We start from the raw sequence: 14,608 nt of genomic DNA, 5'->3' as shown, positions 1-14,608 counted from the left end.
ATACTGAGATATCCTTCTGTTAAGAAAGATGTTTGTCTTTATGTAACTTAGTATTTCTGTAAGTCCTAGGGTCTAAGCTACTTAATACCTATAAACATCTATAAATATCCCCCTGGAATTAATTCTTTTCTCATCACCCTTGGAAAACTTGACACAGGAAATTGTAATTTACCTTGCCAACAAACAACTTTTCTGTAGAAAATCCTGGAGGCAGAATTATTCCTAGGAAAGTCTGTCATTAGCAGAGTATTTTTAGGACTCCTGCCCATTCTTTTTTTTTTTTTTTAAAGGAAAGACAGAGAGAAGGAAGGAAGGAAGGAAGAAAGGGAAACATTTTTAAACATTTTCTTGTTTTTATTGTATTCTGTTTCTCCGTTTTTGTTACATGGGCTGGGGCCGGGAATCGAACCGAGGTCCTCCGGCATAGCAGGCAAGCACTTTGCCCGCTGAGCCACCGCGGCCCGCCTCCTGCCCATTCTTTATGCATCTCTTCAACCAATTTACTTTAGCAAAACCTCCTGATGGTCTTTAGCATTGGTAGTATAGGTAGATGCCTACAAAGTTTTGTCTGGATTTTTACTTTTTGTAGGAGTCAAAGTTCCTGTACATCAAAGGAGGTGCAGCCTTAGTACCAAGGGGTTAAATGATGCCTGGTTCAGTGTTTCCAGAGCTGGAAAAACTTGAGCCAGGGACTTTCACACAAGCTGGAAATCTGCCTATCTAATTTGCTTCTTTCCTTCTCATCTCCACAGATTTCTTACAGGAGAACAGGTATGAGAAATCATTCCACAGTGACCGAGTTTGTTCTCTCAGGATTAACTGACCAAGCAGAGCTTCAGCTGCCTCTTTTCTGCCTCTTCTTGGGGATATACATGGTCACAATGGTGGGAAACCTTGGCATGATCTCAATAATTGGGTTGAATGCTCAACTTCACACCCCCATGTACTTTTTCCTCAGTTGTTTGTCTTTTATAGATGTTTGTTATTCTTCGGTCATCACCCCCAAATTGCTGGCAGGGCTTTTATACAGAGGTAAAATGATCTCCTATTCTGGATGCATGACTCAGCTGTTTTTTTTCTCTATTTTTATCATTTCTGAATTCTACACATTGGCAGTAATGGCCTATGATCGCTACGTTGCCATCTGCAACCCTCTCCTCTACAACGTCATCATGTCCCCTCGGGTCTGCTCTCTGCTGGTGGCTGCAGTCTTCTCAGTTGGTTTTATTGATGCCATGATTCATGGAGGTTGTATCTTAAGGCTGTCCTTCTGTGGAACAAACATCATTAGACACTATTTCTGTGACATCATTCCCCTTATTAAACTCTCCTGTTCTAGCACTTACATTGATGAGCTTTTGATTTTAGTCATTGGTGGATTTAACATGGTAACTACCAGCCTGACCATCGTCATCTCGTATGCTTTTATCCTTTCCAGCATCTTCCGCGTCAACTCTAAAGAGGGCAGGTCCAAGGCATTTAGCACCTGCAGCTCCCACCTGACAGCTGTTCTTATATTTTATGGCTCTCTCATGTTCATGTATCTCAAACCCACTTCCAGCAGTTCAGTCACCCAGGAGAAGGTGTCCTCAGTTATTTACACCACCGTGATTCCCATGCTGAATCCCCTGATATATAGTCTGCGGAACAGGGAAGTACAAAATGCACTGAGGAAACTCTTAAGAAGAAGAATATCTTCATAATGAAGATACTCTTTATTAAAATTATGTACTCATAATCATCCTTCATGTATTCTTAGTCATTTATTTGCATGTATTTTTTTTATACCTGGCCTCTTTAATCTGATGTGAATTGTGCATGTTTATTCAGATTTTTAATATAGTCAAACATAATAAGATTAATAAAATGTAAAACAAAAATGAAAGTGAAAAGTAGGCAAATGTGAATTTTATGCTTAATATCATTACTGAAATTGAACATCATTACCTATAATTATCATGAGCATTCAAATAATTACTTTTGTATTTTCTACCACCATCCAAAAATTGGGTGTTACTATTAATTTCCTGAATCCAGGCCAAAAGGAAAGATACACTGTTTTGGCATATGAGATAAAAAATCTTACCAAATTTTCTTGGACAGTCTTTTCTTTTTTATTTATCTCCCTCAAAAATCATTTCTCACATGGAAACTTGCATAGAAAATATTGAGCTGTATGATGGAGATCATAACAACAGTTTTGCAATATGAGGAAGAATTCTTTCTCATTATTTTTTGTAAAGGTCTTATTAATGGCCAGTGTTATATTACAAATGGAATTCAACAAAGGAGATTCAGCAATGGCCTAAGCTAATATGGTCCCAGAGTTTGGCTATGGGAGATCTGAGAATAAGACTTAAATTATCTAGATGAGGAGATGACGTTTAAGCCATGTTATTTAAATATCACTTTTTTTAAAGCTGGGCCAGTAGATATGCAGTATTATACAGCTTTCTATTTGCTTCATGAATTGGCATTTTTTTCTCTGTGCTGTAAACTAAATGTCTCTTTTCCTTCATATTATATATTTTGAACTAAAATAATGAAAAATTTTATGGTTTTCAAGAGTGAATTTTCATATGAACAAGAAAGAAATGCATGGGAGTGTGATATGTTAATTAATTCATATATTTATCATGCATATTATGTTCTTGGTATTGGAATATTAAGGTGAATATGATAGATAAGGTCTCTGCTTTTTGGGTGGTGGTACAAAATATAAAAGTAATTATTTGAATGCACATGATAATTGTAGGTAAAGATGAGTGCTTTGAAGAAACACAAATGAGGTAAATGATTGTCAGTTAAGGACTAGTCTCAATCAAGAGTAGGGACATTTGAGATGAGATGTGAGGGAAGATAACAATTACTGAAAATCAAAAGGGCAAAGCCTAGTACAGAGATAGTAAGGCTGGAACAAACTTGGTAGTTTTCAGGAAATGGAGAAGGCAATATGGCTGAAGAATGGTGAAAGAAAGGAAAAGTGTACCAAAGAAAGTTAGACAGACAGACAAATGTTACTTCATGTGAAGAGTTATGAATTTTATCCTAAGTACACAGAGAAGCCATTGATGTGACTCAAGATGCAGAATGACATAATCTGTTTTGCATTTAAAAAATCTCTGGCAATTGATGAATATAAATGGATAAGGTACATGCATTTGTGGGGAATTAGATGGGGAAAAGAGGGAGAAATGGCCAAAGTGGAAGCAGGAAGAAAAATTGGGAGACTATGGAAATTATCTTGGCAAAAAATGGTAGTGACATTACTAGAGTAATGGCCATGGAGACGGAAGAAATTTTTTTATTAAAGATGCATTTTAGGTTTCAAATCAACAGGACTTGCTGTTGAATTGTATGTATGATGGCTGAGGTTGGATATAATTTTAATAACATTAAAATAAAAATAAAGATCAAGAAATAAGGAAAATATAAATAATAAAAATGAGTTAAGATTGGTTAAAAGAAAAAAAAAACAGAAATAAATAGCTTCAAAAGCCTAAAGAGGGTGGGCAATGGTGGTTCAGTGGTAGAGTTCTCACCTGCTGTGCTGGAGACCCGGGTTCAATTCCCAGTGCCTGCCCATGTAAAAAAAAAAATGCCTAAATAGTTGCCAGGTTTGAGGTTCATATTTGTCTGTTTCCAAGCAGCCCAAATAAAACAAATGAAAATATGATAATAAAGTGAGGTATATAATTTTCATTTTTAGAAAAAAGGAACCCAACCAATTATTTATAAGAAGAAAGCTTTTATTATTAAATTCTGAAATACAAACAAGCACCCTTACCATCTTTTGAGATTAAAATGAATTTATATAGAAATTTAAACAGGGTTATAAAAGATACTAGTAGGAAGAATTTTTGTAAAAAGGAGGAAAGGGGTTCATTTTTCCTATAAATCTTCATCTTTGGTTTGTTCTGCCTCATAACACGCCTCACTCAGGTAATTGATGAGATCAGTATGAGAAGTAGTAAGAAAACCCATGGACCTCACCACCATGACTTTAAGTCCCACTGTCCCTAGGCAGTCTACATTTTATAACTACATTTCAGTCTTTCATATACTTATTTTTTTTATTATAGCCACAGCTTTTTAGTTATAGTAGGAGAACTTGGGAGGAATGGGGCTACATTAGCTTGATTAAGCTGGAATTCTCAATTATATTTCAAAGAAATTACTTGTACATTTTCTTTGAGATAGGTTTATGGAAAAGTTTCCAACTATGACTCAACATTTAGATACAATATTAAAAAAGATCGTAAATTTCCCCATAAAAAATTAAAAAAATCTTGCATTGCAAGAATATCATGAACATATTCAAAAGACTGACAAACTGGGAGAAAATACATGGTATTTATATTCCAGATGAAGGAGTAATGACACACATATATATTTAACTGTGCTGGTTTGAAATTGTTCTGTACCCTAGTAAAGCCACATTCCTTTAATCCTGATTCAATATTGTAGGGTAGAAACTTTGTATTATTTCCATGCAGACATGACACATCTAATTATAGGTGTGGCCTTTTGATTAGATGGAATGTGACTCCGCCCATTTAAGGTGGGCTTGATGAGTTTACTCAAGTCCTTTAAAAGGGGAGATATTTTGAAGAAAACACATTTGCTCCAGAAGTGACAGGGACATAGATGCAGGCATTTTGAGATGTTTGGAGTGCTGACAGAGAGAGCAGATGACTAAACGTGGACATCTGGAGATACAGAGCCCATCAGACATTGCCAAGTGCCTTCCCATGAGATGCTGAGCAAGTCAGAACCCAGACTTGGACATTATTATGACCTTAGAACTGTAACCCGTAATTTAATAAATTCCGTTTTTAAAAGCCACTCTATTTTTGGTATATTGCATTCTGGCAGCATTTAACAAACTAAAACAATAGTGAACTCTTAAAATTTGAGGAACAGTTTAAAACCTGATAGAAAAATGAGAAATATATGAACAACCAATTAATAAAGAAAAGATGTGGAAAATGTTTATTGATATTCAATCTCACTCATAGTAAGAGAAATGCAAAATGATACTACACTGAAATAATATTACATATCAGATTGGAACAAGTTAAAATGTGTAACCACACAGTCCATTAGTGAGGTGGTGAGGAAATTGCTCTTCAGAATGCAGATTGGTGTAATTATTATGGAGTGAAGTTTGGTAACATCTATCAAAAGTATGTATGAATTTATATTTTGATTCAGCATTCCCAGCACAAGGCATTTACACTGAAGATGCATCTTGAACAATATGAAATTATACAATGTTATTCATTGCAGGATTATTTGCAACTGAAATATTTAAAGTAACCTACATGCCTCTACATGGGAGAGTGGTATGAATAAACTACAGTACAGGTACATGATGGAGTGACAGATAGATGTGAAAAAGGACAAAGAAAATTTCTGTGATGTGATTTCTCAGATGGAGTGATTTCTAGGATATATTGTTAAGTGAAAAAAGCAACATGTAAGAGAGTATCTACAATATTCTTCCTTTGATATGAAAAGGAAGGGGAAATAAAATATGTATGTGATCTGTTTATCTGAACAAAAGGAAACTTAGGAAGAGAGTATAAGATTGGTTATGTTCTGGATGTGAATATGAATCGGATAGAAGAGATATAAGAAATGGATTGAGGGAGTGACAATAATCTGCATATACATATTTACACAGTTCTGATTTTGAAAACATCCTAAGAGTTCACAGATCCAGAAAAGGAAAATAAGTTCAGTCAATAAAATTGGGGGAAAGGCTAAATTCAATACAATTACAAATGAAAGAAGAAAACCATATTTCGTGGACAATGAAAAGAAAACAACATTAAATCAAGGAAACTTTGAAGATAGCACTTGGATCCTATGCTCTCAAGTTAAAGACAAAAATATCTCTACGCAAATATTAACTCTAAATATTAACTCTAATAAGCAAAGGAAACACAGCAATCGGCTTTGAAATACAAAGACTGGGTCAATGTTAGCAGTTGCTTCCAAGCTGTTTTCAGCGTCTATTAAAGTTAGCTTGCAAGGATTGCTATGGGAAATTAACAGTGTTCTCATCAATGAGTCTTTTGATAAAAAAGAAGATGGGTCCAGGAGCAAATGCTTTAAAAGTAAAACCAGTTCAGAGTTGCTCAGGACACAAGTTTTCAGTGTATGAGTTAAATGATTCCCAGTTAGCAGTCTATGTCCATGCTACAAAAGAAGCATTGTACTACACATTTTTTCCTTCCTCAGGCCAAGCTGGTTAAGTATTAGATCATGAGGATATCTTTGTGACACCAAGTTTCCAAATGCTCAGTAAAGGCTGAGGAAGATGATTTTCAAATGAAGATCTTCATACCCATCTTAACGGTGAGAGATGTAATGCTTTCCCCACCAAGACTGGGAACAAGTCATAATTGTTCACTCTAACCACTTGTATTCAACATTAGATAGAACTCCCTCGGTAGTACAATAGCACAAGGAAAAGAAGCAAGAAGTGTAGATCATAAATGAAGAAATGAAACCGCCTTTATTCACAGATCAAATATTTGTTTATATAAAAGATCCTAAGGAATCTATACAAAGTCCTTTAAAAAGCTAGTAGAACTAATTAAATTAAGCAAGGTCATTAAAAATTTTAATGAAAAAATCAATTGTACTTCTATATTCTATTAATGGACACTTTGAAAATACAATTTTTAAAGATCTCCAATTACTAGGGTAGCAAAAACATGAAATATTTAGGGATATGTTTAATAAAATATGTATAAAACCTATACTACAAAATTTCAAAACTACAAAAATTACTGAGATAAATTAAAGAATAATTAAATGTATGGAGATTTATATCCTGTTCAATGATTGGGAAGGTCAATATTATATTGTTGGTGGTCCAATCCAATTCAAGGCAATGCCAATGAAATGTCCAGTAGACATGGGTATTACAGAAATACATAAGATTTAGAATTGTTAAAACAATTTGAAAAAGAAAAACAAAGGTGCAAGAATTTCATAATCTACTTTCATGATTTACTAGACAGCTATGAAAATGTGGTATTGGCAAAAGATATAAATACATCTCAAGGATTAATAGCAAGTTCAGAAATAGATCCATGCAAAAGGAAAAAAGAAAAAAACAACCAAACTAGTGATTTACAACAAAGCTGCCGAAGAATTTCGTGGGAAACTATAGTCTTGTCCAAAATTGTGCTGGAGAAACTGAATATCTCTATGAAACAGAAAAGAGCACTGGCTATTATCTCAAATGCTTCACACAATTTAACTCTCATAGATCTTAGACCTAAAATAAAACTGTAGAAGTAAACATTGGAGAAAATCTTCAAACTTGGGACAGTAGAAGATTTTTTAGGCAGGCCACAAACTGCAAATAACTAAATTTAAAAAATTGTAAATTGGGCTTCCTCAAAAAATTACCTTTGTTTTGTGAAAGGCACTAAGAAAATAAAAAGGCAATACCTCAAAAAGGAAAGATTACTCATAATGCATATATCTGAGAAAGAACTGTAATATAGAATATATAAAGAAATGAGACAAGTAAAAATAAAACAAAGTCTAATTAAAAATAGATAAAGGATTTGAATAGACACTGCACAAAAATGATAAAGCAATGGCCAATAAGCACATGAAAAGTTACAGGATATCACTAGTCATCATTTTAAACTTAAAACGTAAGTTTAAACCACAATGTGGTCCCAATGCACATCCATTGTAAACACTGATAACAACAAGGCGAGTCAGAATGTGGAGCAACTGGAAATCATCATTACTGAAGGGAATGTAAAATGGCACTGCCAATTTGTAAAACATTTTTGCAGTTTCATATTATAGGACACAACATTTGATCCTGCTATTTCATTCCTAGGAATTTACCCAAGTGAAGTAAAAGTATGTCCATATAACTTTTAGTCAACATGTTCATAATAGCCCCAAAGTGTAAACAATTCAAATGGGCCTCAATGTGTAAAAAGTAAACAAATTATGATATATTCACATAAGGGAATACAGATAGATCTACTGAAGTACATGTTTGCTACATGGACAAAGCTCAAAATCATTATACTAGACAAAAGAAGCTATATATATATGTAATATTTAATATATGACTCAATTTATATGAAACTAAAAAAAACAAATCTTATCTGTAGTAACAGAAAGCAGGAGAGTGGCTTCATAGAGTCACAAGTGGAAATAATTTGGGAAGAGGCACAAAGGAACCTTTTGGGATGATGAAAATATCCTCCCTCTTGATTGTGGTGGTAGTTACGTGAGTATACACAGTTTTAAACAAGTAAACAGACAAACCCATTGATTGGTACACATCAAGTTGATGTACCTTTTGGTGTGAATTAATTTCAGTAAACTAATGAGAAAAAGACAAGTGTCTGACTTCAGGGAGGATGTAAAATGTGACAAGTCAACATTCTTGCTGTAACAATAAAAAAGGATAAATGACAAATTCCATATTATTAACAACATTACAGACTGTAATATAATAAAAATCTCATTGTTTTAGTTTGCAATTCCTTAATGACTTATGATGTTGAAGATCTTTCATATGCTTATTTTCCATTTGTATATCTTCTTTGGAGAAATGTCTGTTCAGATCTTTTGTCCATCGTGTAATTGAGTTTTGGTTTTCTTATTGTTGAGTTTTAAATATTCTTTGTATGTTTTGGGTACAAGTCCTAAATCAGATGTGTGGTTTGCAATAAGATACCACTAAACACAGTATAAAGTGGCTAAAATCTAAAATATCAACAACACTGAATGCTGGCAAGGATGTGGGGCAACAGGATCTTCCACTCATTGTTGATGAGAATGCAAAACAGTACAGCTGCTGTGGAAGACAGTTTGGCAGTTTCTTACAAAGCTATAGGCTTACCATAGGATCCAGGAACCCCAATCCTACTGTTCTAGTTTGCTAGCTGCTGGAATGCAACACACCAGAGACGGACTGGCTTTCAATACAAGAGGATTTATTAAGTTGACGTATAGTTCTTCAGAGGAAAGGCAGCTAACTTTCAACTAAGCTTCTTTCCTATGTGGGAAGGCACAGGACGATATCTGCTGGCCCTCTCTCCAGGCCTCTGGGTTCCAACAACTTTCCCTGGGGTGATTCCTTTTGGCATCTCCAAAGGCCTGAGCTGAGCTGCAAGTGCTGAGATGAGGTATGCCAAGCTGCTTGGGCTGTGCTACATTGAGTCTCTCATTTAAGCACCAGCCAATTAAATCAAACATCATTCATTGCAGCAGGCACGCCTCCTAGCCGACTGCAGATGTAGTCAACAACAGATGATGTTCACATGCTATTGGCTCATGTCCACAGCAATAGTACTAAGTACCTTCACCTATCCAAGTTGATATCCTTTGATTCTTATCTTTTGGAGTGTTTTTATCAGAAAAGGATGCTGAATTTTGTCAAATGCTTTACAGCATCAATTGAGATGATCATGTGATTTTCCCTTTTGATTTGTTAATGTGCTGTATTAATTGATTTTCTTGTGTTGAACCATTCTTGCATTTCTGCTATAAACCCCATTTGGTCATGTTGTATAATTCTTTTAACATGTTGTTGGATTCAATTTGCTAATATTTTATTGAGAATCTTTGCATTTATGTTCATTAGGGAGATTGGTCTGTAGTTTTCCTTTCTTATAGCATCTTTAACCAGTTTTTGGTATTAAAATGATATTAGCTTCATAAAATGAGTTAGGTAGAGTTCTTTTTTCTTCAATTTTTTGGAAAAGTTTGAGCAGGGTTGGTGTGTGTTCTTTCTGGAATGTTTGATAAAATTCCACTGTGAAGCCATTTGGCCCTGGGCTTTTTTTTGTAGGAAGATTTTTGATGACTGATTGAATCTCTTTACTTGTGATTGGCTTGTTGAGATCTTTTATTTCTTCCTCAGTCAGTGTAGCTTGTTTGTGTGTCTCCAGGAATTTGTCTGTTTCATCTACACTGTCTAATTTCTTGGTGTATAGTTGTTCATAGCATCCTCTTATGGTTTCTTTTATTTCTTCAGGGTCTGTTGTAACATGCCTATTTTCATTTCTGATTTTGTTTATTTGCATTCTCTCTCTTTTTTTCTTTCCCAGTCTTGCCAATGGCCCATCAATTTTATTGATTTTCTCAAAGAACTAGTTTTTGGTTTTATTGATTCTTTCTACTGTTCTTTTGTTCTCCCTTCATTTACCTTTGCTTTAGTCTTTGTTATTTCTCTTCTCCTGTTTGCTTTGGGGTTAGTTTGCTTTCTTTCTCAAGTTCATCCAGGTATGCTGTTAAGTCCTCATTTTCTACTCTTTTTTGTTTTTTAATATAGGCATTTAGGGCAATAAATTTCTCTCTCAGCACAACTTTTGCCACATCCCATCAGTTCTGACAAGTCATATGCTCATTTTCATTCATCTCCAGACAGCTACTGACTTCTCTTTCAATTTTTTTCTTCAATCCACTGGTTGTTTAAGAGTGTGTCTTTTAATCTCCATATATTTGTGAATGTACACATTCTTTGGTGGTTATTGAGATCCAGCTTCATCCCATTATGATCAGAGAAAGTGCTTTGAATAATTTCAGTGTTTTTAAATTTAGAAAGACCTGTTTTGTGCTCCAGCATATGATCTATCCTGGAGAATTTTTCCATGACCACTAGAGAAGAATGTATAACCTTGTTCTTTGGGGTGCAATGACTTATATATGTCTTTTAGGTTTAATTCATTTATCAAGTTATTTAATATCTCTATTTCTTTGTTGATCTTCTGTCTAGTTGTTCTATTTATAGAGGAGAGTGGTGTACTGAAGTCTCCTACTATCATTGTTGAAAGATCTATCATTCCCTTCAGTTTTGCAATGTCTGTCTCATGTACTTTGGAGCTCCTTGATTGGGATCATAAATATTTTTGATTGTTATACATTCTTAGTGAATTGACCCTGTGATTAGTATATAGTGTCCTTCTTTGTCTCTTATGATGTCTTTACATTTAAAGTGTATTTTCTCTGATGTTAGCTAGCTACTCCTGCTTTCTTTTGGTTACAACTTACATGGAAAATGGTTTTCCATTCTTTCACTTTCAATCTATTTGTATCCTTGTATCTAAGATGAGTCTCTCATAAGCAGCATATAGCTGGGTTATGTTTCTTAATCCCTTCTGCCTATCTGCATCTCTTATTTGGTAAGTTTAATACATTAACATTCAAAATTATCACTGAAAAGGCGTTTCTTGATTCCATCATCTCATCTTTTTATTTTTTTTTTGTCAGATCTATATATTCTTTTCCTTCTTTCTCTTTGTATTATTTAAATTACCCTTAGTGGTACTCTTCAATTCTGTGCCCTTCTCCAGACCTCCCTCTCCTATCTTCTTTTTCAGCTGGCATAACCCCTTTTAGTATTTCTTGTAGGTGTGGTCTCTTGTTGACAAATTCTTTCAGGACTCCTTTGTCTGTGAAAATTTTAATCTCCCCTTCAATTTTGAAGGACAATTTGGCTGGGTATAGAATTCTTGGCTGGAAGTTCTTCTCCTTCAGGATCTTGAATATATTATACCAATGCCTTCTAGCCTACAGGGTGCTAGTTGAATAGTTTGAACTCACTGTTATTTGGTTTCCCTTGTATGTAGTAGATTGTTTTTCTCTTGCTGCTTTCAGGATTTTCTGCTTCTGTTCAACATTTGACAGACTTCTCTTCAACATGTGCCTTGGGAAAGGCCTTTTTGGATTTATTCTGTTTGGAGTTCATTGGGCTTCTTTGACTTGTATATTTATGTCTTTTATGAGGGTTGGGAAGTTTTCCCCCATTATATCCTCAACTACTATTCCTAGCCCTTTCTCCACTCTTCTCCTTCCAGGACACCAATGATTCTTATATTTGCACACTTTGTTTTGTCTACCATTTCCATGAAATCCAATTCGATTGTTTTTTAATCTTTTCTGCCATTTGCTGTTTTGAGTCTTCAAAGTCATTTGTTGTTATCTATATCCATTTTTTCTTCTGTCTCTTCCAATCTGGTGTTGTGTACCTCTAGAATATTTTTTATTTGGTCAACTTAATCTTTAATCTCTGTGATTTCCACTATTTTTCTATTTATTCTTTCAAATTCCTCTTTATGCTCTTCTACTGTTTTCTTCATCTCCTTTATGTCATTTGCTATCTCACTTATTTTATTATCTAGAGTTGTATGAACATTTTGATCAGTTGTTCCAATGTCTGTGTCTCCTCTGGAATTTTAATTTAGTCATTAGGCAGGGCTATATCTGTCTGCATTGTGATATGCTTAGTGATCTTTTACTGTCTTTGTGGCATGTAAATATTTTTATTAATTTGCTTTGGGAGTTGATTTCTTTCAGTAGTTTAAGGCCTTGTCTTTGTGAGATGGTTGTATAGCAGGGAGCAGGGCACAGGGTGGAGCATTTAGTATGGTGATTTGTTTCAGGGCAGGTATGGGCACGGTTTGGGGATGTTATGCTGATGCTTGTGAATGTGGGTGGCCAGTGGCCAGGGGGGATGTAACTGTGTGGGTACTCTGGTCTGGGGGGCATAACTCTGGTGTGCACTGGTCTTAGGCATGGGGCCCTTTGTATGCATACATAGAGCTGTGGCAGCAGGTCAGCATTATGCCTTGATGGGTTGGAGGCATATGTTACCTGGTTGGTCAGGTTGGCACTTTCTCAGAGCTGGGAAGTGAGGCTGAGAGCTTTGTGCACATGCGGTTCTAGGACTGCTGTAAAGGGCATTTCCCCAAGCTGATGATGTGACTGGGGGCCTGTGCACATGCGTGGGTGTGGGAATGCCATAAACAGATGCGCTATGCTCAGGGAGGGCTGGGTGAGGCTGTGTGACACTATGGGTGGGGGGGTGGGGCCCGGGGGACGGGGGTTGCCTAGGTATGGAGGTTAGGGCCTGCAGCTTTTATGTGCTGGCAACAGCCTGGAGGGAGAAGTCCTTCCATTCTCTTAAGCAATGAAGGCTCCCAATTTAATGAGCCAAAGACTTACCCCCTCAGGGATGTTAGTGCTAAAAGCAAAACTAATAGCCCTCACCTAAGCTCTAAAACTAGGAAAGGGAAAAAAGCTGTGCCTTTTTACATGTGTCCTGCATGCTCACATGGCAGTGTAGAAAAAGTGAAGCTTTCTCCCAATTAAACATCAAGAAATACTCAATTTCTTAAATATCGTGCTCTTACCAACAATAAACAACATTAATTCATTGCATTGGCCATGAACATAATACTAACATTTCTCAAGGGAATAACTGGACCAACATGCAGCCAAAGATGCAGCCCAATCAATCAAACCCCTTCTAAGCCTCATTTCTGCACCCCTTAACTTAGCATATGGGTCCTCTAATCCTCCAGGTAAGCAGGAACAAGCTGCCCAGCTAAGATACACTCTTGGGCCAGAAAAACAGTCATTCCCTACCCCCTTCCCTAATCTCTCTAGGCTAACACCTCTCCTAGGCCCACTCATTTCTATTCTCCCCTTGCTAGTAATTGGCCCTTGCATTTTTAAACTTCTCACCACATTTATTTTATCCAGACTAAACATCTTTCACACCAAACCAATGCTGATGTGAAAATTTTCTGCTGTTCCAACAGCCCCTCTGGACTTCTCCCCTCTCAACCTAAATGAGATTGCTAGAGAGTTTTACACCCCATCAGGCAGGGCCTACACCCCTGACATGCCAGAAGCAACTACAGAAGACAGATCTTTATCCCTCAGTGCCCCTTATTAAGGGGTGAGAACTCTCTCAGGGGGAATTTGAGGCAGGCCAAAAAGGGAGAGGGGGAAGGAAAAAAAACCATGAAGGAGCCTTTGACCCAGGATGGTTAATCAAGATCACCAGGTCCTGTGTCTGGCACAGACACCCTGTCCAGGGGCTACTCACTTATGGGAAACACCCAGTGGCTGGCGACCCTTCTAAAATTAAATTACCTCCACCTGAGTGGTCGTCTATGAAGAAGGGTAAAACCAATGAACCCACCCAAATGCACTATCTACCACCAGGCACCACCCTGGGGAGAGGGGAGAGTAAAAGAAAGAGCCCTGAACAAGGAAGGGGGATGGGAAATAAATAAAGCTAATATATAAAAGCAAATGACCCCACATTGCCTATTGTCTCCCGCCTCCTCACCTGTCTTTGAGAGAGTGTCTGCATGTCCTTTTACATGTGTATCTAACAAATTTTCTGCCTATGTACTCTAAAAAAAATGAAGGAGAGTTTAAAATATTACAGATAAACAGACACTGTAAGAGTTTGTGAATAAGACCTACTTGTTCTACAAGAATTACTAATGGGTGTGCTACAGGCAGATGGGAAAAGACTGGAGAGGGAGGTTTGGAGATAAGAATAGATTGGGCAATGTTGCAGTAAAATCAAATTCACAGAAGGTTGACAATGGCCACTGATTTTGGCAGATAGAATGCCATTGGTATTTTGGCCACAACATTTTCAGTAGACTGATGGGAAAAGTGGAAGTGGAAATAGACATTTTTGTTTGTTTTAGAATGGGTAATCAGACCGAATAAATAACAAGGAAAAAATAAAAGAACAATTGTAGATTCAATGAAAGTGTGCAATTTTGAAAAGTAGACAGTAATATAA

At 36.2% G+C, this 14,608-nt stretch overlaps 1 protein-coding gene across 1 annotated transcript; it reads left to right on the top strand.

Moving 5' to 3' along the window:
- Positions 1-773: 773 nt before the first annotated feature.
- Positions 774-1,703, top strand: LOC143643267 (olfactory receptor 8D4-like). The gene has a single exon (XM_077112013.1). It carries the CDS (start codon positions 774-776, stop codon positions 1,701-1,703), a length of 930 nt encoding a protein of 309 aa, XP_076968128.1.
- Positions 1,704-14,608: the final 12,905 nt, after the last annotated feature.

Source organism: Tamandua tetradactyla, chromosome 8 (genome assembly GCF_023851605.1).
Source record: "Tamandua tetradactyla isolate mTamTet1 chromosome 8, mTamTet1.pri, whole genome shotgun sequence".
Lineage (NCBI taxonomy): Eukaryota > Metazoa > Chordata > Mammalia > Pilosa > Myrmecophagidae > Tamandua > Tamandua tetradactyla.
This window is presented reverse-complemented; position numbering and strand designations above follow the sequence as displayed.